Source organism: Rhinolophus ferrumequinum, chromosome 21 (genome assembly GCF_004115265.2).
Source record: "Rhinolophus ferrumequinum isolate MPI-CBG mRhiFer1 chromosome 21, mRhiFer1_v1.p, whole genome shotgun sequence".
NCBI classification, from domain to species: Eukaryota; Metazoa; Chordata; class Mammalia; order Chiroptera; family Rhinolophidae; genus Rhinolophus; species Rhinolophus ferrumequinum.
The window spans coordinates 54054722-54076577 of record NC_046304.1 but is presented as its reverse complement, the minus strand read 5'-3'; the positions used below and the strand labels follow the sequence as shown (position 1 = coordinate 54076577).

The 21856-nt window shown below is 60.9% G+C and overlaps 1 protein-coding gene across 2 annotated transcripts in view; it reads right to left on the bottom strand.

Annotated features, from left to right (window-relative positions):
* Positions 1-8361: 8361 nt before the first annotated feature.
* RPTOR (regulatory associated protein of MTOR complex 1) overlaps positions 8362-21856 on the bottom strand; it is a 290023-nt gene continuing 276528 nt past the window's right edge. Inside the window, exons 29-35 of one of the 2 annotated variants that reach the window (XM_033089438.1) lie at positions 18562-18609; positions 14225-14331; positions 12699-12826; positions 12176-12262; positions 11288-11404; positions 10904-11033; positions 8362-10258 (exon numbers count right to left, since the gene is read on the bottom strand). In XM_033089438.1, coding sequence (XP_032945329.1) covers positions 10190-10258; positions 10904-11033; positions 11288-11404; positions 12176-12262; positions 12699-12826; positions 14225-14331; positions 18562-18609 — 686 coding nt within the window. In that variant the 3' untranslated portion in view covers positions 8362-10189. The remainder of the gene's footprint in view (positions 10259-10903; positions 11034-11287; positions 11405-12175; positions 12263-12698; positions 12827-14224; positions 14332-18561; positions 18610-21856) is intronic. The other variant, XM_033089439.1, reaches the window with a different exon arrangement.

Sequence of the window (21856 nt, the reverse complement as noted above, 5' to 3'; positions counted from 1 at the left end):
AGCAAGCCCGTGGCGGGCAGCCATCGCCTCTCCTGGAGCCAAGGAGAAATGACCTCCTTGGTGAGGAGGGCGTGTGTGGGCTTCTCAGGGCAGTGGAAGCTGCTGGCCCTGCGCTGCAGGCGGCGGGAAGCCAGATGCATGTCCCCCGTGTCTATCCCGGGGAGGACAAGTCACTGCCCGTGATGGAAGGGGTCCTGATTAACCACGCTGCTGTCAGGTGCCTGGCTGGTCCCCAGGGTGGACCCTTCTGGGGGATCCGTGCTGGTGACCGGCTGGCGGTCAGCAGTCATGTGGCCAGGTGAGCCTTGCTGCCGGACCCCGCGCTCCCTCCACTCCTGCCATCATGGCCACTGTGTGCAGGGCCCACGGACCAGCACTGGGGGCCCCGGGGAGGCTGTGCCTCTCCATCGTGGTGCGGCGAGTCGGCTTTGGCCACCAGACCTAGAGATCTGTTTGTTACAGGGCAGGCACTCTTCACAGTGGCTGCCCTGTATTTCTTCCAGACACCCCAATTAGCCAGAGATCCCGTGGCAGAGGCACCCAGCATTGGCGCCTGCCAGCGGCCCGTTACTCAGTGGGTACTCTTGGCTCTCAGCCCTGCTGCTCTGGGGTCCCGTCACCCCTACTGAAATCAAGGTCTCATCTCAACAGTGGCACCTGTCCCTGTGGTCATACCTGGCCTATGACAGAGCAGCACACAGCTTTCCAGGGCGCAGCACACTACTGACGAAGCCACCACCGAGCTAGCTGGCAGAGGACAAACGTGTGCGGGTCTGGCTCCATCGCTGTAGTGGCCACCGCAGGTGAATCCCCGCCGGAGCCTTCACTCAGGGCTGTAGTGACGCTTGGTGACTTGGAACCAGATCACAAAAGGCGACACAGCTAGTGTGACTTACGGTTTCAGCCACCAAGTCCGAGGAGCCCATGCAGAGGCCTGCATGAAGGGGTGCTGCCAGCCGGCACCACCTTCCCACCGTGGGAGGGCGCCATCTTGGTCCCCCATCTGCTGGGCTACCAGCTCACGTCACGGAGCAGGGAGGAGCCTTCCCGACGGACTCCACCTAAATTGTGCAGGTTTGTGAGTGTGACAAATGGTGGTGCTTGTTTTAAGCCCTGACGTTTGGGGTGCTTCGTTAGGCAGAGGTGTTGGAATCCTCCCCAGGGGACCCCTTCTCTCTGCAGGTCAGCACTCTCCATTAAGGTACTCATGTGAGGTCCCTCTTGGCTAGATCTGGATTTCTTTGTTAATGATCAATGTATGCTTTCCTAGACTGCCATCGTCCTAAGTTCTGAGAGCACCTGACCAACTGGCCACTGCCCGACTCCCGGCACCACCCACAGTGACTGCTGCTACGAGTTTGCTGCCCTGGGCAGCAAGCCCCACCCCCACCTCATCTCTGGGCCTTGCCCCTCCCGGTTCCCAGGAGAAATCAGGGGACTCAATTTTGATGGCAGCATCTGTGCCGTCTTTCTTGGTCTGTAGACCAAGGGGTTTCTCGGGGCCTCTGTCAGGACACAGTGCGGACTCAGTGACAGGTTGCACCTGATAAATTCGCGCCACGTCTGCATCTCCCTAAACTCTGGAGTCTTTCATTGTATTACACCGAGGAATGGCTGGCAGCTCAGCGGGGCCATTGTCACATCCAAGTTTCCAGCAACAAAGGAGCAAACTGCAGGGCTTCTCACCAATGAGAGCAAATCATCGGACGGGAGTCCCGGGACAGGGCGCCCGTCAATGTCCCATCTCCCGCTGGCCACCATGTGCATCTGTGCTGTCCTTCCAGGAGTCAGCAGACTGTTGTTCTTGGGGTGTCACTGAGTCCTGCAGGTGTGGGTCTGGAGACAATGAGGTCTCATGGGGGTGTATCAGTTTCCTCTAAGCAGGTGAAGGCCTCAGGTGTGGTCCTCAGCTCTGTGTGTGTGGGGGGCTGAGAATTCAATTTACGGTGTAATTCTACAGCCCGCAGGATACAACTTGGGAAATGGTTCTCAGACACAACAGCGCGGCTACAAGATTTTCTTTAAAGTTCTGACTTTCTGACTCCCTTGAACTGAGAATTTAAAGCCCCTGGCTTGTCATTTAAGAAAATAGAGTCTTCTCAGTGCAGTGAGAAATGCCAGCCCACCCGCTGTCCCCAGAAACTTGCTCTGTGGCTGTTTCTTGGGTCCCCAGAACCCGGCTTTTGGGAAACGCATCCTAGGCAATCGCAGAAAAGTGTTTTGCCACAGCACACCCCAAGCTCTGTCCCTTGTCCCTTGGGGCTGTGACAGATTACCCCAGGCCCGGAGGTTTAAGCAGCAGAAGCTTTCGTCTCAGTGTGGAGGCTGCAAATCCAAGGTCAAGGTGTGAGCAGGGCTGGCTGCCTCTGAGCTGCCAGGGAGCGTCTGCTTCAGGCCCCTCACGGCTGCTGGGTTTGCCGGCAATCTTCGTCAGCCCTCGGCATGTGGAAACATCACCCAGCTCTGCCTCCGTCTTCACGTGCCCTTCTCCCCGAGGACGTGTGTGTCCACATGTCCCTGTTTCATAATGACAGCAGTCATACTGGGAGAGGGCCACCCTAATGACCTAATTTTACCCTGATGACCTCTGTAAAGACCCTCTGTAGGTGGTCCAAATGAGGTCACATTTGGAGGTGCTGGGGTTCGGACTTCCACATGAATTGGTGGGGGACACAATTCAACCCGTGACACAATAAAGTCATCTCTTCATATAACCTGCAGGAGAGGCTCCGCAGGGCCATGGGGGAGGCCCGGGCTGCTGGGCGCCTATGGACCCGGGCAAGTGCACGTGTCGAGCTGGAGGGGTTAAGTGTTGAGACATCTTTTGGGAGCTTGAGAGAAGACACACGGCGCCATTGGGCACGGGGCCACCGGACTTGCACTTCCTTGCGGGAAACCCGGGACTGGACGCTCCCCAGGCTGGAGCCGGGCAGCGGCGATCCCCGAAGTGGCCACACGGTGGCGCGGCAGGACAGCCTTGCGGCGGTGGCAACACCGGCACCGGGCAGGGGGACGGGCTCCCGCGAGGCGGCTCCTGCAGGCAGTGGACCCTGGGGGTCCTTGCAGGAAGGCAGGTCTGAGAAGAGCAGGTGGGTGGGAGTAGGACCTGCATATACGCGGGGGCATCTGCCACGGATCTGCCTTGGCTGGGACAAGTCATCGTCTGTCCTCTCATCCCTCCCTCCATCTCCCCATCCACTGGACGCGCTCCCGCCCACACTCATTCAGCGCGTACCCAGCCCTGCTCGGGTGCCGGGTCCCTGCTGCCTTGGGTTTGCACACAGTAGGGGGACACAGGGAGCTGGTGTTGGGATGGGGTGGAGGGATGTTGGGTCAGTGGTCAAGAAGGGGAAGTGGCATCTGATCTCAGGAGCAGCCCAGACAGAGGGACAGCGAGGGGACCATGTGGGGACAGGCATGCATGCAAGAGTGGGGGCGGGGGAAGCTGCTGGCCCACGGGGGAGGGGGGGCTGGTCTAACCTGGATTTTAAAGGGCGGCTCAGGCTGCTCCCTGGGAGAAGGGGTCATGGTGGGGAACGAGCCTGGAGACGGAGGGGTCGTCCCGGCGATGGTGGAGGGCAGCAGGCAGCCGTGAGGACAGCCGCTGGGTGGAGGGGTGGGCTTCCGAGAGAATCACAGCCCACATACGGGGGTCTACAGCACCCCCGGGTCCCCACAACAGCCTCTGAAGGGGACATGGGGAAACAGGTGCAGAGGAGTCTGTCACCCACCCGAGATGGAGCGCAGATTTGAACCCTGACCTTGTGGGGACAGTAGATGGGAAGAACCTGCTGCACCTGCAGGACCCTGGGAGGCGGCAGGGCCAGGCTTGCTGCCTTGGGACGTGACAGGCTCAGGGTGACTCCAGGGGTGGCTGATCTGCTGTGGGTCCTGCTGCAGCCACATGGAGAAGCTGGGGTAGCTGTGCTTTGGGACGGAGCAGGGAGACCTGCAGAGCAGGGGAGCCGTGGGTGTGGGGCACAGTGCTGGGAGGGGCCGTGTCCGCCAGCCAGGCTTCCAAAGCACCCCGGGGCCCCTCCCACAAGGGGGCAGAAGTGATGGCACTGAGACTGGGTCATGACCGACACGGGCCTCCATCTTTGCTCACAGCCTGACAGCAACCCCACGGGAGACCTGAGCCGGAACCAGCCGCTTGGCCATCGGATTCGCGACCCTCAGACATGGAGAAAATGATACCTGTTCCTGTGAGCTGCTGAATTTGGGGCCCGTTGTCACGCAGCCGTGGATGACACACTGTCACAGCCCACCCCAAACTCAGTGCTCAGAAGCGGCTTTGCTTCTGGGGTCGGTCGTCAGCAGGCTGCCCACACAGCTTCCTGGTGGCCCGAGCCAGTGCAGGGCCCCGGGGCTGCCTGGTCTGGCCCTGTCCCTGTCTGACCGTCTCAGGGCCTGGACTCGGAACTCCTGAGTCCTGGCTTTGTCCCTGCCAGGTCCCTGCCTCCTGCCCTCCCTCTTGACTTGCAAGGACCCCAGACCGGTTTCCCACAGCAAAGCTCCAGCTCACACTGGACTGACCCAAGACTCACCCAGGACACTCTCAGCGTCATTTTGTCTCTGTCATTTTTAAGTTACAGGGAAGGTCACACAACATACAGTTAGCCACTTTGAAGTGTACAATTTGCGACGTGCCAACACCACCTCTGTGCAGTTCCAAAACCTCGTCATTACCCCAGAAAAGGGAGTCAGGTGTGGGGTTCCCAGGACGCGCAGGAGGGTGGGGAGTGCAAGGTGTGCCCTCAGTCCCATCTTGAGGACATGAAGCCCTGGAAGATGGAGGCCCAGGAAACCTTGGCCCAGAGAAACAGATCTGGGGCTGTGATCGACCTCCGACGGGTGTTTCCCTTGTGGCTTATGCTGTTGAGAAGGGAAAAGTGACAGAATGCCACAAGTACCACGGGAAGCCAGTGCGCTCAGGAGCTGACAGTGTAACTGCCGCGCTCTGGGTCTGCCCCACCCTGACCCTGAGCCCCACCCTCAGGGCTCCTAAGAGGCCCCTCCCCTCGGCCTGGGCCTGGGTCTCCATCCACTCCGGGGAGAAGGCAGCTGCTGGCTCCAGTGTCTGTCAAAGAAAGGCCTGGCGTCCAGGCCCCAGGCTGTTCCCCCGGAGGAATGACTGTGGTTAAAAAGGTGGAGAAGAAAGGGATCCGCTGGGGCTGTGCCAGCTGGCTCCCGGTCTGAGAGTCACCTGTGCCCTACCCCGGCTTTCTCCCCACCCCCACCCACCCAGCACTGCTGTCCTGCAGCCCACCGGCTACCTGGTGCAGGGTGGGCGGGCTGACGTGGCCACCTGGGCCCCTGGTCAGCCTGAACTGAGCCTGAGCTGCAGTCACCCTGAGAGGACAGCCCCTCGCACCCCTTCCCACATGGGCACCTGCCGAAATCCCAGGCCACGTCTTCCCACATTCGCTCTGAGACTGGAGTTACCACTGCACGCACACACATGCACACCGGGTCCCTGCGTGGACAGTGGTGGCCGCGCCGTGTCCCCTGGTGAACACATGTCTTTGTGCCCGATGGGTGTTGCAGTAGCGAGACGAGGACAGCGTTTGCAACACTCCTCAGATGGTCCTGTGCGAAAACGACTGACCCAGGAGAGACTTCAGCCACAGCTGCTGCATGTGTGGTTCCACGTGACCAACGGGGCCGAGTCTCGCCAAGCAGGGCAGCCCCACAAGATGCCACCGAGACAGCACCTGCCCCTCCCCCGGGTGACCTTTGCCTGTGGCCAGCAGGGGCCACCTGGTGTGGCTGGGCTGTCTGTCCAGACCCTTCCCAGGGGACATGGGGGCCGGCCTGGGAGAGCCGGGCGGCCGGCTCGGCCCCTGCTCTCGCCGGGTCAGCCCTTTCCACACGTCCATCTTTCATTTTTATGAGCACTCGATTGTACTCAAGTCCCGGTGACAGAAAAACTGATGCTAATAGGAAAAATATTACTCTCTCCACTAAAGCACGCTGGGCACAGCTGCGGGAATGCTGCGCAGCCTTCTTGTTTAAAACAAACCATAATTTAATTCAGGAGTTCCAGACGCTTAGACCCTGGGTTTCCATGGTGACGCCTCCCTCCCCGCTCTGAACAGGCGCTGAGCTGGGGGAGCTGCAGCTGGCCACAGGAGGCTGGGGGGGGGCAGGGGCCACGGCCGGCCGCCCCCTCCCTGCTCGTCCCCACACTGAGGGCAGAGAGAAGTCCCGCCTACCCCAGTCCACCCACCTCCTCCTGGTCAGCCCCCCGGGCACCTGGGGCCCTTCTGGTGAACGTCTTTGCCTGGGGCTTGTAAACAGAGAGGTTGGCAGAATGAAACCCCCAGGGATGGACCGGTGGCTCAGTTGGTTAAAGCTCTGGGCACCAGGGTTGCCGGTTCGATTCCCACAGGGGTCAGTGAGCTGCGCCCTCTGCAACTAGAATGAGGACAACGAGCTGGCGGGCGGCCGGGTGGCCCGCTTGGTCGGAGCGCGTCCTCTCAACCACAAGGTTGCCGGTTCGACTCCTGCAAGGCATGGTGGGCTGCGCCCCCTGCAACTAAGATTGAACAACGGCAACAGGACTTGGAGCTGAGCTGCACTCTCCACAATTAAGATGGAAGGACAATGACTTGACTTGGAGCTGATGGGTCCTGGGAAAAACACACTGTTCTCCAATAAAATCTTAAAAAAAGGAAAAAGAAAAAAAAGAATGAAACCCCCAGAGATGGCCACTCCTGATCTGGGTGCTGTGGCTGTGTTGGGTCACCTGACCCAGGGGACAGAAGCTGCAGATGGCAGTAAGGCCGCCCATCAGCTGGCGGATGTGGAGAGTCCTGGATTCTCCAGTGGGCTCCGTGTCCTCACAGGGCGCTTGAGAGGAACAGGGGCAGAGAGTCAGTGTCAGAGGGAGGTGATGAGAGACTCCCACGGGAACTACTGCCGGCTTTGAAGGAGGAGGACTGCGGGGGATTCTAGAAACCAGAAACACCAGGAAACGCACTCTCCCAGGAGCTCCTGCAGGGAAGCTTCCCACACCCGGCTTCCCCCACTGAGGTCCCGGGACTCTCCAGTGACAGCTGTGCTGGCTGATGTGGTGTGTGACTTGCCGCAGCAGCCACAGGACACAAGCACGGCTTCGTCGAGCTGGGGACTCAGGACCCGAGTCCTGACCCTGTTCTTCCTGAGTGCCCCCGGGGTCCCCGAGCCCCTGGCCTGTGACCCCCACCTGTGGCTGTGGGCTGCCCCTCGTCTGGCGGCCCAGGACCTTGTCTGAAGCCTCCGGGTCCTTTCCTGCCTTCACTCGCGCCCAGGCCCTTGTCACACGCTGCTGGCATCTCTTCGGGACCAAGGAACCACACGGAGCACCCAGGCCCCTCCCTCGGCAGCACAGCGGGTGGGCATTTCTCCAGGAAGTGGATGAGCCCCTCCCAGTGGGCCAACATGGCGGTGACAGGAGACCCGGCGTCCAGGGCGTCACAGGGCCCGCTCCTGGGGTGGAGCGCAGTGCAGGCCAGTTCCTCCGCCACAGACTGTCTGACGAGTTTCACTTCTCACCGCCCCCCTTTGGGGCGGGTTGGCATAACCAGCTCCTGGGGTGCTGCCCAGCCCTCAGGCCCGTGGCTGACTGGGTCTTTGTGTGGGACTCTGGGGTCCGGAGCCCCCATTTCCTGTCACAGGGAGGTGACAAGAGCCTGTTCCCTAAGCCATCCCCAAGAAGCCACACCTCAGGTGTGAGGTTTGACTGAAAGGACCTGGGACTCCTGGTGTCCCACGTGCCCTGTGGCCTGTGGACTTGTGTCTTCAGGACCTGCCCCCCGCCCCCACCTTGGGAACCTGCTGAGGGGCTGGTGGGCCACAGGGCTGTGTGGGGTCCCAATCTAGAAACAGGAGCCTTCCCAGAACGTCCCAGGGACTGTGCCGGTGAGGGACAGGCCCTGGCGTGGGAGAGCCATCCAGGCTGGCTGTGAGGAGAGGCTTGGGGTCCCTGAGCCACGGGAAGCTGGACAAGACGGGGATCGGGTCTCCCCCCTCGAGCTCAGAACAGAAGGCGGCGGCCAGCCGTGACACCTCGGCTCTGGCCCAGCGAGGCTGGTACCCAGCTCCTAAATGGAAGGTGATAAATCTGTATCATTTCCAAAGAGAAATGAGTGGCAGGGGAGCCGTCTGCAGCCTGTGCTCCACGGTTCCGAGTAGGGCGGCTCCTTCACCATGGAGGTTTGATCTGAACTGAGGGCCTTTCCTTGGACAAGTGTCCGAGGAGGGCAGGGTGTCTGTCTCACCAAGTGCCGGATGGCTGGGAGTGCGACCCGCCCTCCGGGCTCAGGGGCCCCTGGGCCCCACGCCCTGCTCACAGCAGGCCAGTGCACTGTTTTTCCAAAAGAGAAAGCTGCTGGCCAGTCACCTCTGCACTTATTTTTATTAACAGTTTATTGTCTGTCACTGCTCTTATGCTCACATTACAATCCCATGTTTTGTCAATGTCTTTTCAATTCTCATTTTGGTAAAATAAATAGAGATAAGTGAACCTTTAGGGCAGGCTCTCGAGCCTTGGTGAACTTCATGATTGAATTTTCGCATCAGACCTGTGGACACACAGCCCCATGGCGGGCACCCATGGACACCATGGCGGGGGCTGGCCAGGCGAGGTCTCACGCTTCCTCTGGAGCCACTGCGCTGGGCCAGGTGATGGTTTTGTCTCAAGACAAACAGAACCGCCTGTGAGCCTAGAATATGCAGTGCAATCGCTCTGTGAGCCAGACACTCTGTCTGGTGGAGCTCAGCTTCCGGAAGATTCTGGGGTCACTGCCTGGAGCGCCTCAGAGCTGACGGGCGCTGTGTGGGGGCGGGACTTCCAGGCCCCACGGGGCTTTCACCCAGAACACGGGGAAGCAGTCAGAGCCGGGTGGGAACTGGCTCCCAGAACCCTCTCCGGGAAGGAGCACGCAGGTCCCACGGGCAGAGGGGTGCCCCCTGTGCCTGCCCGGGCCTGCCCCGCACAGACTCCGGCCAGGGCAGCCCGGCTGGGTGCCACCTACCCGAAGGCCTTAGGCTGAGGCAGAGCCACCGCCTGCCACATGGGGACGTGGACGTTCGGCACAGCTCTTAATCACATTCTCACTGTTAATGACCTTATTGGCAGAGTTGGTTAAGGTACCTCACTCCTCTACCTCTGAATAATCCTGATTCCCAAGGAAAATGGCAAAAATGCTGTTCAAATATCATCATCATGGTTGTTTTGTTTTCCAAGCGCTGTTTGTCTGCAACCGCTCAGCACCCTCCGTGGTCCTTCCCGGGATTCCCGGCCGTGCACTTGACACGCAGACAAGCATGTCTGCACATGTGGAGCTTGCCGAGGAACTCTTCTGCGTCACCCGCCGCCCCAGTGTGAGGGGACGGGACACCGTCTCACCAGACACTCGGCTCCGGCTGGGCCTCCACACGTGCGTGTGTATGCGATGCATGTGCAGCCGTGTGCAGGCACAGACGGGCAGCACATGCCTGCCGGGAAAAGCGGCACTTCCAGACGCCTGCCCTGTGGCCTCAGGCAGTGGCTGCAGCGCCAAAGACCGTCTCACGGTCTAAGCCACACGCCCCTCCTGCTCCTGGCTCTGTGGGGAGGCCCAAGCTTGGAGCCAAGGTCGTTCCTGAGCTGGAAGGCGGCTGCGTGTGTGGCTCTGCTGGCTGGCAGGGGCCTGAGTGCTGGTTCCTCTATCTCCTCCGCACCCGGTCGGGCATCCCAGCCTCTCCCAGTCTGCCTGGAACCATCCCCAGGAGTGCACAGGCCAGAGGACACAGCCCCTTATTGGCTCATGGCCGGGCGGTGGCAGCCCGGGGACCTGCCAGGTGGCTGAGCCCTGGGGAAGCCGCCTTCCTTCTCGGAGCTTTTGTGGAGCTAGTGCTTGGATCATTTGGAAAATAGAACGAGTGTTTCCCCCTTTACCATCTCAGAAGAAAAAGAGGACAGGAAAGCTACGGGTCAGACGGTGACTGCGTCCTCGGCCTAGAAGCTGCGTCTCAGCAGAGAAGGGACCATCACAGCACAAGACCGCCAGAGCCCCCTTCCCTGGGCTCCTGGGTGTGACAGCGAAGGTGGACAGACAGACAGACAACGCAGGGCCCTGCTCGAGCATCAGCAGCCAGGTCAGGTCCAGCGTGGCGGCAGCGGCGGGTCCACTATGTACACGGCCGCCGGGTGGGATGGGCGCCGCTACCTGACGCGCTTCTCCACCGAGTACACGGACACGTAGTGGTCGTTGCTGCCCACGGCCAGGTGAGGCTGCGGGGAAAAGGCAGGTGAGCAGGTGGGCGGGGCACGGGGCGCCCCACCCCCACGGGGCCGGCACAGCAACGACGGGCCCCTGGGCGGCTGTGGCTCTCAGCAGAGCCACGTCACCCCTCTGCAAAGCCCGGAGCCTGCTCGCTGCTCGGACCCCTGCATCCTTCTGTCAGGACTGCCCCCCAGGGACCGTCCTGGGAATCTGTCCCCCGGAGCCCACGCTTCTCATCAGCGGGCAGGCAGAATCCGGATCAAAACGCAAGAGCCCACAGCCGCTTGGGTGACTGTGTATAAGGACAGGCAGGGTTCGGGGCTGCCACTGTCCCAGGGAGTATGCGCGTGCGTGCGTGTTCGTGCGTGTGGTTCCCCAGCAGACTTTCCACTGGAAGGTTTCTCCAGGGGTAACAGTAGTGCCGGGGCCAGAGGTGATGGGAAGGGCAGGCCTATTTCCCCAAGGGGCAGGGCAGGTGGTGCTGCTTCTGGAGTTAGGGCAGTTGGGCGGCAAGGCCCCCAGGGCAGGTGGCTCACAGGGGTCCCACGGACCCGCTGTGCTGTGGGTGGGGCCTGGCTGCAGCCCACCCATTCACTGCTCTAGACCCCCGGCCCGAGTTCCCCCAGGCCCCCCGCCTGGGTGTGGAGACAGACCCAGTGTGGATGGAAGGCCAGGCAGCTGATGGCGCCGACCCGCTGGCCCATGAAGCCGTCGTAGTACTTGATGTTGTTGATGAGGTCGCCGGTCCCGCTGTAGATGGCGGTGAACTGATTCATGGAGCCGCTGTGGACAAGAAGGTCCGGCCGTCAGCTCCCTTCTCCTCGGGCTGAGGGAGGGCAGGCGGCAGAGCTGGGCCCCTGCTGTGAGGACCGCCAGCCCGCCAGCCCGCCACGGGCAGCCAAGGGCCCCAGGTATGTGGCTCCACCCTGCTTGCCTGCACAGGCATGGAGGCCAGCAGCACCTGGGGTTCACACGGAGGCCGGAGGCAGGGAAGGGCCCCATTTTCTCTGGGAGCAGAGAAGAGGGTTGGCACCTACCATGCGATCAGGCTGGCCAGGGGGTGGATGTCAAGGGCCGTGAGCCCCTTCACGATCTGGATGACATTCACAGACTCGGGCATCCGTGGATCGAAGAAGCGAACATCTCCATTGACGCTGCCAAAAAAGGGTCCCGATGATGTCAGGCTAGGCATGCTAGCCCCTCGGACTGGCCACGCGGAGGCCACCTGGACCCTCAGAGCGCCCAGTGAGGGTCCACCCCACCGGCCCCGCCACCAGCACTGCCACCAAGAGCCAGCAGCGGCCCCGCGGTAAAGGCAGAAGCTGCAGCAGCAGACTCAGACGTGCGTTATCTGTTCATTTCCTGTCCCCGAGATTAGATTTCCTGCAGCCAGGGACGCCGGGACAGGTGGGAGGGGTGGCCCGGGAGGCCGCACGCACCCGAGGGCCACCTCTGACCTGCCCTCGGCCTGCCTGTGTTCTGCTTTTAGGTTATGAACGAGGGTAGAGCATCTCCTTGAAGAAACGGCGGCTATGACACTGAATTACATTTTACTGTCCCTTTAATGGGCAAATATCCGCTGCTCTCAGCACGTGGTAGTGACAGCAGAAATGGAGTAATGGGAGGACGCCTAAGGCACGCAATCGCGTCGCAGGTGGTGCTGTGCCCACCGAGGGCTCTCCCGCCCCACCCCTGCCCATCCCGCATGCACCACCGGGCAGACCCCCGTCGCCTGCAGCGAGGCTGTCCCTTGCGGTTGGACTGATGTGTCCCCCTGCCTGCGAGCTGGCCCTGACCTTTCTGACCAGTCCCGGAAGAGAAGTTAATTACTGCCCCCAAATGCCACCATTCTGCAGCTGTTTAAATACCAAGCACATATTTTAAATGGAGGGAAAATGTTTTTAAAGCAAATGTCTCATAAATACCTCACGCTCACGATGTGGCCCTCAGGGCGCTTCTGCAGGCAGGCCTTCACCACCCAGGCCGTGTGCTCCCGGTAGGTCATGACACGGCTGCAGGACGGAGCGAGGGGACGCATCAGAGATAGCCCTACGGTGGGGCTGGGGGACAACTGTGGCCTCCAGCGCTTGGTCCCACCTGGCCCTGGGTCCAGGGAGCAGCCATGACAACACGTGTCGTTCAGTGTTGCACGGCGCCCATACGTGTGGTCCCTGGCTGTCTCGTCTGTTCACGTGCACGACCCCTGGGAAACGAGCTCAGGGAGGCAGTGTCTCGCCAGGACACCTGCCCCACCGGATTCCCGCCCCACGGCCCATGGGCGCGTTCCATGTGGCCTGTCTATGGCTCATGGGAATGAGGCCTCCGTGGGGACCCCAGATGGCTTTGGGGTCTCACTGGGCCCAACTGGCCCCAGCAACCTGGCAGCAACGAGACCACTGGCGTGTGGAGGGCACCCGGCAGTGAGGAGAGAAGGCGCCGCGGGATTACCATTCACTGACTGCCATCCTCCTGTCGTAGACGCGGACGGAGCCGTCACCAAGGCCAGCCACGATGAGGGAGCGGTGGGAGTCACAGGACAGGCTTGTCACACAGCTGTCAGCACCCGTGGGGATGTCCTAGGGCAGAACACAGGCACTCCGGTGGGGACCCTCGGTGTCCGCCCCCGACCCCCACAGCAGCCGGGACCCCCTGTGCAGTCACTCCAGGCCGGGGACCTGCTGCTGCTGCCTTTTCTGCACCAGGGAAGCCGCCAAAGGCCTGAGGGACCCGCAAAGGCCACATGGGATTGAGTCAGGCCCACGTCCACCTGCATGGCAGCCTGGCTGCAGTGGGGCCCCCAGCTGGGAGAGCAGGCCTGAGAGCAGGGTCCCCTAGGTAGTTGCCGGCAAACACCTCTGGTTTTGGGCAGCAATTCAACATCCTAGCATCTCCCTTTTTCCTAAAAAGATGGAGCATTTTGGGCAGAGGAGTCCCGGTTAGCTCCCTCTTCACCCCTTTCTTGTCCAGCAAAGGCCTGGGAGTTTAGCTGGCCACAGCCCAGCTCCCAGCCGCCCCTCCTGGTGGCTGTCAGTGCTGGAGAAGGGCAGGCGGGGTGACGAATGCTCCGCTCGCTCGGCAGGAAAGAGCAGGAGACAAACAACGGCCCCAGGAGGGGAGACGTGCTTTTTTAACCCTCGGAGGCTTTGCTGCGCTCGGCACATACGAGGAGGAAACCCACGTGCGTGGAGACAGGCGTCGACCCGCTTCAGAGGGGGAGCGGCCGAGGCACCAGCCCCTCTCCTCTGCCCGACCTGGGCCTCAGGGGGCTGCCAGGTGGCGGGGTGAGCCCCCGGGTCGGTAATGAAGGCGCCTTCCAGAAACGGATGAGCGGCTGGCAGTCACGGACTCCCTGTCCAGCTGCGGCAGGGAGGGCCGCAATGGCTGGCCGGCTGCAGTCCCCAGACAGCCAGCGTGAGGAAGCGGCCCGTGCCGTGGGAGGACGGGAAGACGGGGCAGAGGTCACCTGCCCCCGAAGTGGCTGAGTGGAGAGGGAAGGGCAGCGCTGACAACCGTGTCCCCTGCTCTGAGCTCGTCTCCACCGAGCACCCCGAGCACCACTATGGCTTTTCAGGTCTTAGGCAAAACCAACGTACTGCTGTCTCTTTTTATTACAACGGAAATAAGAGAAACTTTAAGAAGCACACGGTCTAATAACCATTGTACCTTAGAGTAGTTCACCCACTGCTGACATTCCCTAATTTGCGCGGATAATACTGGATAACAACCAGGACTAGCGCAGGCTTCATCGAGCTGCGGGGCAGGGCCGAGCGTCACGGGTGACGTGACCCCAGACATGCTGACTCATCGAGAGGCTTCAGGCCGCCTGCACGTGCCCTGGCCGCGAGGCCCCACTCGTCCGGGTCTGTGCCCCTCCCTGCGTAGCTGACGCTGGCACGGCTGCTCAGTGACGCTCAGCCCTGGTTTTCCACGAGGAGGGCGGGAGCGTGGGAGCGCATGGGGGCCCGAGAGCTTACCTGCACCTTCATCTCGCGGTCCGTGTCCCAGACGCGGACGATCCGCACATCCCCGGAGCTCATGAGGAGCCCAGTCTCCTGCTCCCAGTCCACCACCATCCCAGCTCCTGGAGAGACACAGACGACACTGGTGTCAGCGCGGGAGCCTGTGCTGGGAATCAAGGGGTGCCACCACCTGCCCCACCCCATGCGAGCTCAGACTGGGGCCCCCAGCGCACCCCGAGTCCAGGTCGGACAACAGCTGGAACCTCCCCAGATCCCTGCTGGGGGACAGCACCGTCCTGGGACCATCTGTCCGAGATGCCAGCGTACAACTGGCAGGTCTGGTGACCTTAGACTGGCATCGGGTGTGGAGATGTGTCCTATCTTGGCCATTCTGAAGCTCAAGGACTGCAGGTCCCCACGAGGTACAGGAGCCACACCGGAGGTGGGGCCCACACACAAGTTGGAGGTGACCAAGACGAGGGCCGCCCTCTCCCAGCTGGGACTCCACTTAGAGCGCAGTACAAATCCTTGTACCCACCACCCAGACCGAACTGTTGCTGACATTTTGCCATGTTTGCTCTTTTTTAGACACAGTGAAAGTCTCATTTGCCCACTGAGTACCTTCCCCAGACACGTCACCTAAGACAGGGGGCCCTGTCTGTGCTAAGCAATGTCTCAGATCAAAATGTGAAGATGGCTGAGACGCAAACAACCTGTCTGCTCCACACCCCAACCCACCTCCTAAAAGGTCCTTCCTGCTCCCCCCGGTCTCCCTGTCCTCCTCCCAGGGCCTGGAGTCCTGGCCACTTCCTGTTGCCCAGAAAGGGGACGCAGCCCCTGGCCTGCTTGCCCGAGACTCTCCCCACCCAGCCCCGTGTCTCAGCTTCCGGACATGGTGGGAGGAAGTGACCTGATTCACCGTGAATGGGGAAAGGATGACAACACAGGGGACAGTCTCTTCCTGGACGTGACGAGCAGAAGGAATAAAATTGATGGGTATGATTTGTAAAATTCGTGTGAGACAAACACATGACCTGGACCGAGGAGACTTCCAATCACTTCCTCCCGTACAGACTGTCCTGTGCAGTGTGTCTGCCTTCCCCTTCCCAGGAGAAAGGCCAGTGGGCAGCGGCCACACCCACCCCACCCTCACGGCCGCCTGGCCTTCCAGTCAGCCCTCCGGAGGGCAGCTCAGGTTTCTGGGTTTTCGGGAGCAGGCAGGTGGTCTCCCCCAGCAGAGTCACCCCACTGACTGCCCACCCACACGTCAGGACGCTGTGATTCATGTTTGCTCGATGGAGGCGGCTGCTGTCAGCCAGGGGCACTGGCTGTGTGTCTGGCCACGTCCAGGTTTTTAAAGTCTGAGGCCTTAGCCCAGCCAGGCAAACTACCAAACCTGGCACACACGTGACCACATTGCATCTACGTGTCAGCCTGATCTCACTGCCGGGTGTGGGGTGGTGGGCGCCCCCCAGGACGAAGAGATTCCTAATGACCACCCGCCTTTATCCTGGACACGCCCTGGACACATGTCCCAGTCCCACATCTGCCAAAGAGGAAATTCCTTCCTTAAATATGAATGTGTGGAGCAGGGATGGCTGTCAGATAAGAGACGGGGGTGTGCAAGTCAGTGTCCCGCCCAGTGGCAATGAGGCTGGGGGAGCAGGTCCTGGAGTCTCTGGTGTCCACAGCCTCTGCACTCAGCCCTCCGGCCTCAGTGGCCAGTTCAGACTGACCTCTGTGGACCTCGTTACCTGGAGCTGACCCCTACGGCCCTATCACCCCCCCCAACCTGAAACGCCCCATGGAGAGATGGTGCTGGATCTCTGAGGGGAGGGCCAGCACCCACCTGCTCCTTCCATTCAGGCTCGTGTGGGAACCACAGACCTGCAGGATGGCAGCCCCACCCAGAGCCTGCCCATGTGGTCAGGACTCTCGGCCCGGCGAGCGTCCCTGACCCTGGCTGGCTCAGACTCCAGCCAACCACAGAAACTGTGCCAGGGACCCTGCCCTGGGAGCACATGGCTTCACGTGAACTTCTGCTTCTCCCGGGACTGAGCTGAGAGCACGTGCCGGCTGCCCAAAGGGTCAGAGGGCACAGGGTGGGAGCACGTGCTCCCTAGCAGTCAGGCCCGCCTGGCGCTGGGCACCTGCCTCCCGGAAGCCGTCCTTTCCAAGGGCAGGCCTCACTACGACCCTACACCGACCCTGCACTGGGAGGGCCTCCCCTCTACAGGTGCTGTCAGCCTCCATCCTGGACCCGCCGTGACCTCTGCAGGGCGGGAGTGCAGGCAGCATCAGAGGGCCCTCCGCTCCCTGTCCCGTCAGGACCAGCGCGGGCAGCGCCTGACTCACGGCCACTCCGCCGGCCACCGTCATCGCCCTTCTGTGTCATTGCCCTTTAGTTTCCTAGATGCCCCCAGTACCAACCATGAGTCAGCAGCCAGAGGCCCAGGATTAAGTTCACGTCACACACATGGGTGAAGGACACTGGCCATCGCCCCCGGGGTCGCCCTGACCCGTCCTGGGCTCTGGCATGGGGTGGGAAGGAGCTTGCCCGCCTGAGGGACCCACTGCTGTCCACAGTGTGGCACTGGCTCCCGTGTCCCACCGACCAGGTAAAGACGACGACACGGGCCCTCGGCCTCTTGTCCCCCATCCCGGCCCCAACCATGACAGGTGGCCCTGTGTCTCTTCTTTCGGTTTCCAGAGGAAGTGGCCCTGTCATTTGTCTGAGAAGCCCGAGCAGGATTTTTCTGATGGTCATTCAGCAGGTCACTGCCACGGCCGTCGCCTGCTGCAGTGCAGGCCCACTTGCTGCTCTGTTTGGCCTTGCCCTCTGGAGCCCAGGGCTGGAGACAAGGTCAGTGCTAGTTTTCTCCTTTCTAACCATTTCCCCTCATTCTGAACTTTTTACTAGAAGACCTCTTTATTAATCAGTAAAGTGTGGGTCCAAAGGTCTGTCGAACTTCTTGTTTTCTGTCTCCTGGGCACCAAGACCCCAGGTGGGGACCCTGCCAGCCCCAGACTGCGTTGGAGCAAACACCTAAAAGCAGATAGGATGAAACGTTCCTAGAAGGCCGGTTGCACTTTCAACCTGGAATCTTCAAATTACAGGTCAAGAATGATATTTTCTGCCTGGATTTGTAAGGCTCCATCTCTTTACAATTTATATAAATAAGTACTGAGATTAAGAGAGAAAAAGGACTCGTTTTGTAAAAAAAAAAAAAAAAATCAACCGAGCCATTTGGAGCTATGACTGCCTCGTGCGAAACTATGTCTCAAACCTTTGGGACATTAGCACAGGGCCTGAGCGACATTGTGTCCAGAGGTTTGCAGAGATAATGGGAAAGCACTTGTTATGGCTCTGGCCTGAAAACCAAATCCACCGTTTTGAATCAGCTTCACTACGTTATGTTTCTGCACCAGTCGGCTTCCCTGTGCGGATGGCACTGCCCCCTCCCTTTCTCATAAACACCAGGCCTCTGTCGCCTCGGACCACAAAGGTTTCCGCCTGAATCGTCTCCCGTGCAGCCATTCTTACTGATCTCTGATATACCTCTTACTCTGGAAGGCCTTTATTTCTAGGTTAGCAGTTCTGACCACTGCATGTTACCGTGGTGTATCCAAGGGGGCTGCATGCGGGCTTTGGGTAACGATCGAAGTTACGTACAGGTTTCCCAGATGGAAACAGATGCTGCGATGGACTTTGCATTAAATTCTGAAAAAAATTCTTTTCCGAGCATTTCGGTGGGAAAACAGATCCCAGTGTGGACCAATGTCCGTGTCCTAATCAAGCTGACGTTGCCCCCTGCTGAGTGTGGCCTTCGGGCGGCCGTCCTATCTGAACGGGGGGCACCTGTGAGGGGGCAGTGGCGACATCCTGACAAGCAGATCTAAACCTGGATTGTTTTCCGTTTCTAGGTGAGTGTGACAGTGGCCTGGAGAGGGCAGGGGTCGCTGGACGCCCATTGAATGCAGTAAGAAACCGAGAGTGAGAAGCACAGAAGAGGGAGGGATGTGTTGGAGCTGGCCAGGCTCGAGCCCCCTGCCTTCAGAGGAAGGAGGCCCAGGATGGGCGGCCACAAGGGACATTCCTCTCTGCGGCTGGCAGGTTTCCTCCCAGCGCCTCACCGTGAGCTACCTGATGTGTCCAGTGAAACCTCAGGGCTCACTCACTGACTCCTTTTGTGTTGGACGGGTCTGCGCGGATGAACAGAGAAGAAAAAGCACAGCCCTACCCCCGCCAGCCCTGAACGGCACTGCAGGCGTGGGAACGAATGCCGGCAAGCAGGGGAGCAGGCTGGCTCCTGCCCCGGCCCTGGGCAGTCACAGGAACAGACGGCACTCACCTCCCTGCTTACTCTGGTCAAGATAGATGGAGACCTTTCGCGCCAGACCTGTGAGGAAACAGGGACCGTGGGTCTGACGCAGGGGAGAGGTGGCGAGGCAGAGCACACCAGCCCAAATCAAACCAGCCAAAGGGTTTGCCCAGCGCCAGGCAGAGAGAGGGGTGAGGTGCAGGCCGGAGTGGAGGCTGCGTCATGCTCACTCAGAACCAGGGGCTGACCTCGCCGGGCAGCCCGGACCTTGGCAGAAATTCATCTGACAAATCTGAAAATGCAGTCACCAGGGTTTGGGCCGAAACAAGGTCTGTCTGTAGATGGGAGTCGAGAGGTCCTGTGGCCCTCAGAGAAACACGAGCTGACACAGCAGCGGACCTCACGTGCCCGAGTGCGGGGAAATGCGTGTGGGGAGACGGTGCGGTCAGCTCAGGGGGGTTAGTGGCCAGAACCACACATGGTTAGCGCGGCCAGGCTGGCAGGAGCGGCCCCGGTGGTCAGCCAGGAGGCTCTGCAAGGGCCGCTGGACCCGGGGGTCTCTGCCCAGGGCTGTGGCTTGAGGACACGGCCCCATCACTGACTCTACTTCAGAGCACAGTGCACGCAGCTTCGAGGGCGGCGGGGTTCTCCTGACTGCAGGGGGGCTGTGAGGGGAGTGTCCGCAGGTGCATGGTGCATGCATGTGCACAGCTGTGCGTGTGTAAGCGTGTGCACACGTGTACGCATGTGAGCCAGAGGTATTTTAAGATGATGACACCGGGATCCTACAAAACTTCCAAAGAGCAGGGCGGGGGCCCCTGCAGGAAACCGGCTCCTTTTCAGTCACAAACCACAGTCCAGTCTTTTCAAAGACGCTGCCAAGACAGCGACTTCACAGGTAAGGGCTCCGTCTCCTACCTGGCCAGCCGGTCCTCTGGGTCAGATGACACGTCACCCTCTCACCCACCCACCGCCCCACACGCCAGCGTTCCTAGGAGATAAGCCCTCCCCACGCACTTGGCACCTGAAGGCCGGTGGGAGGGTGCGCCCGGCTGTGCAGGCTCCTGCCCGGGCGGCCACCTGGGGCAGCTACGGGGCACAAGGGGAACACGCTGTGTGCAGCAAACTGAGCTTCAAGCGCCCGTGGGGTTCATTCGGAGCAGGGAGTGGGGGCCGTTCCCTGTGCCTGAGAAGGTCCCCAGACACCACCGCGGGGACACTGGCAGGCGCCACCTTGCCGGCCAGGCGTCTTCCCTTTCTCTAAGCTCACAGCTGCCTGGCTGGAAGGCAGAGGGTATGACCAGCCAGCCCCGGCTGAGCAGCTGGCGAGGGCAGGGTGTCCACCTAGAGCTGCTTACCCCGCACCTGCTGACAGACTCTCAGCAACTGAAAACTGGGGAGAGGTGCAGACGGTTGGGGGTAGGAAACACGTCTACACAGTGGGAGCCACTCTCCAGTCAGGGCTGCGGTGGACACCTGGGGCCAGGAGCAGCGCTCCACACACCAGGTGACGTCTCGGGGTCCCCTCAGGGGCTGGGAGGACACGTGCTATCCATCCAGTCACCCAACTGCATTTCTTTTCAGCTGGAACCCCCGAAGCTGTCATGCTTCCAGGCTGTTCTCCTGGACAGCCCCTCTCACACTCAAGGAAATGAAGGGAAACCTGCGATGGCTAAGACCACTCCGCAAGGCTCAGGACCCCACACACGTCATTTGGGGTGACAGTGAGGCAGGCAGTTGCATGAAAAATAAACTTAACCACCAGCATTTCCGCCGATCCCTCTCCTCTGCTCTCACCCAGCCCCTGCCTGCCCCACACAGGGTCTTTGCACATCCTGCGTGGCAGGGCTGGGGAACGGCTGGGGCTCTGGGCGTATCACCTGCTGGGATGGCAGCAGGAGCTTAGGACTGAAAAGTGTCCTGAGGGGACGATTCAATCCCCATGTGTCCTGCAGTGAAACCTGTGAGCTGAGTACCCAGGAAGCCACGGAGGGTCCTCATGGCCCCCGGCCCCCAGCAGAGCTGCCAGCATGGGCTGAGGGGTGGGGGTGGGGGTCGTGGGGCAGAGACCAGGCTTTTGCTCTAATAAGGAAAAGGCAGCACACAGATGGAGGGACACTGTCACCCACATCAGCAGCCAACCCGGCCTGGAGGGGTTGGGTGGGTAGAGGGTGCATATGGATGGCTATGTTGTTCCTGAAAAAAATTTAAAAACATGACTACATTTTTAAAAACAACATGCAAGAACTGTCTGCCCTGACGCTGTCTGTGCTGGCGGCTGGCAGCCCCTCCCTCAGGAAGTCGCCGCGGAGGGTCGGCATCTCCCCAGGACCGGTACACCTCCGAAGGGGAGAGAGCAGCACCAGGCTCCCTGTGGTGCCTCAAGGACAGGACACAGGCGAGGCCACGCGGAACGTGGAAAGGGATGTGGAAATCCCAGGCTGGCAGGAGGAGTGCAGAGTAAGCGCTTTTACTGGCGACAACAGCACCAGTGGATTTGGGGTCAAATTGAAGGGAGACAGGGCTCCAGCTGCAGGCGTCTGGAAATGCAGACCCCGACATCCTGACCCCCACAGCTTGACCCTGACAGCCTGACCCCACATCCTGACCCCACATCCTGACCCTGACAGCCTGACCCCGACAGCCTGACCCCGACAGCCTGACCCCCACATCCTGACCCCAACAGCCTGACCCCCACAGCCTGACCCCGACAGCCTGACCCCCACAGCCTGACCCCGACAGCCTGACCCCGACAGCCTGACCCCACATCCTGACCCTACATCCTGACCCCGACAGCCTGACCCCGACAGCCTGACCCCCACATCCTGACCCTACATCCTGACCCCGACAGCCTGACCCCGACAGCCTGACCCCCACATCCTGACCCCAACAGCCTGACCCCCACATCCTGACCCCACATCCTGACCCCGACAGCCTGACCCCGACAGCCTGACCCCCACATCCTGACCCCGACAGCCTGACCCCCACATCCTGACCCCAACAGCCTGACCCCCACAGCCTGACCCCGACAGCCTGACCCCCACAGCCTGACCCCGACAGCCTGACCCCGACAGCCTGACCCCCACAGCCTGACCCCGACAGCCTGACCCCGACAGCCTGACCCCCACAGCCTGACCCCACAGCCTGACCCCCACATCCTGACCCCCACATCCTGACCCGACATCCTGACCCCGACATCCTGACCCCGACATCCTGACCCCACATCCTGACCCCACATCCTGACCCCCACAGCCCAGTTAACTGCTTTCGGGACACAGAGCGAGCCCGGGAGCTGAGCCCATGGGCCCCTTCCGACTCCTGCCCT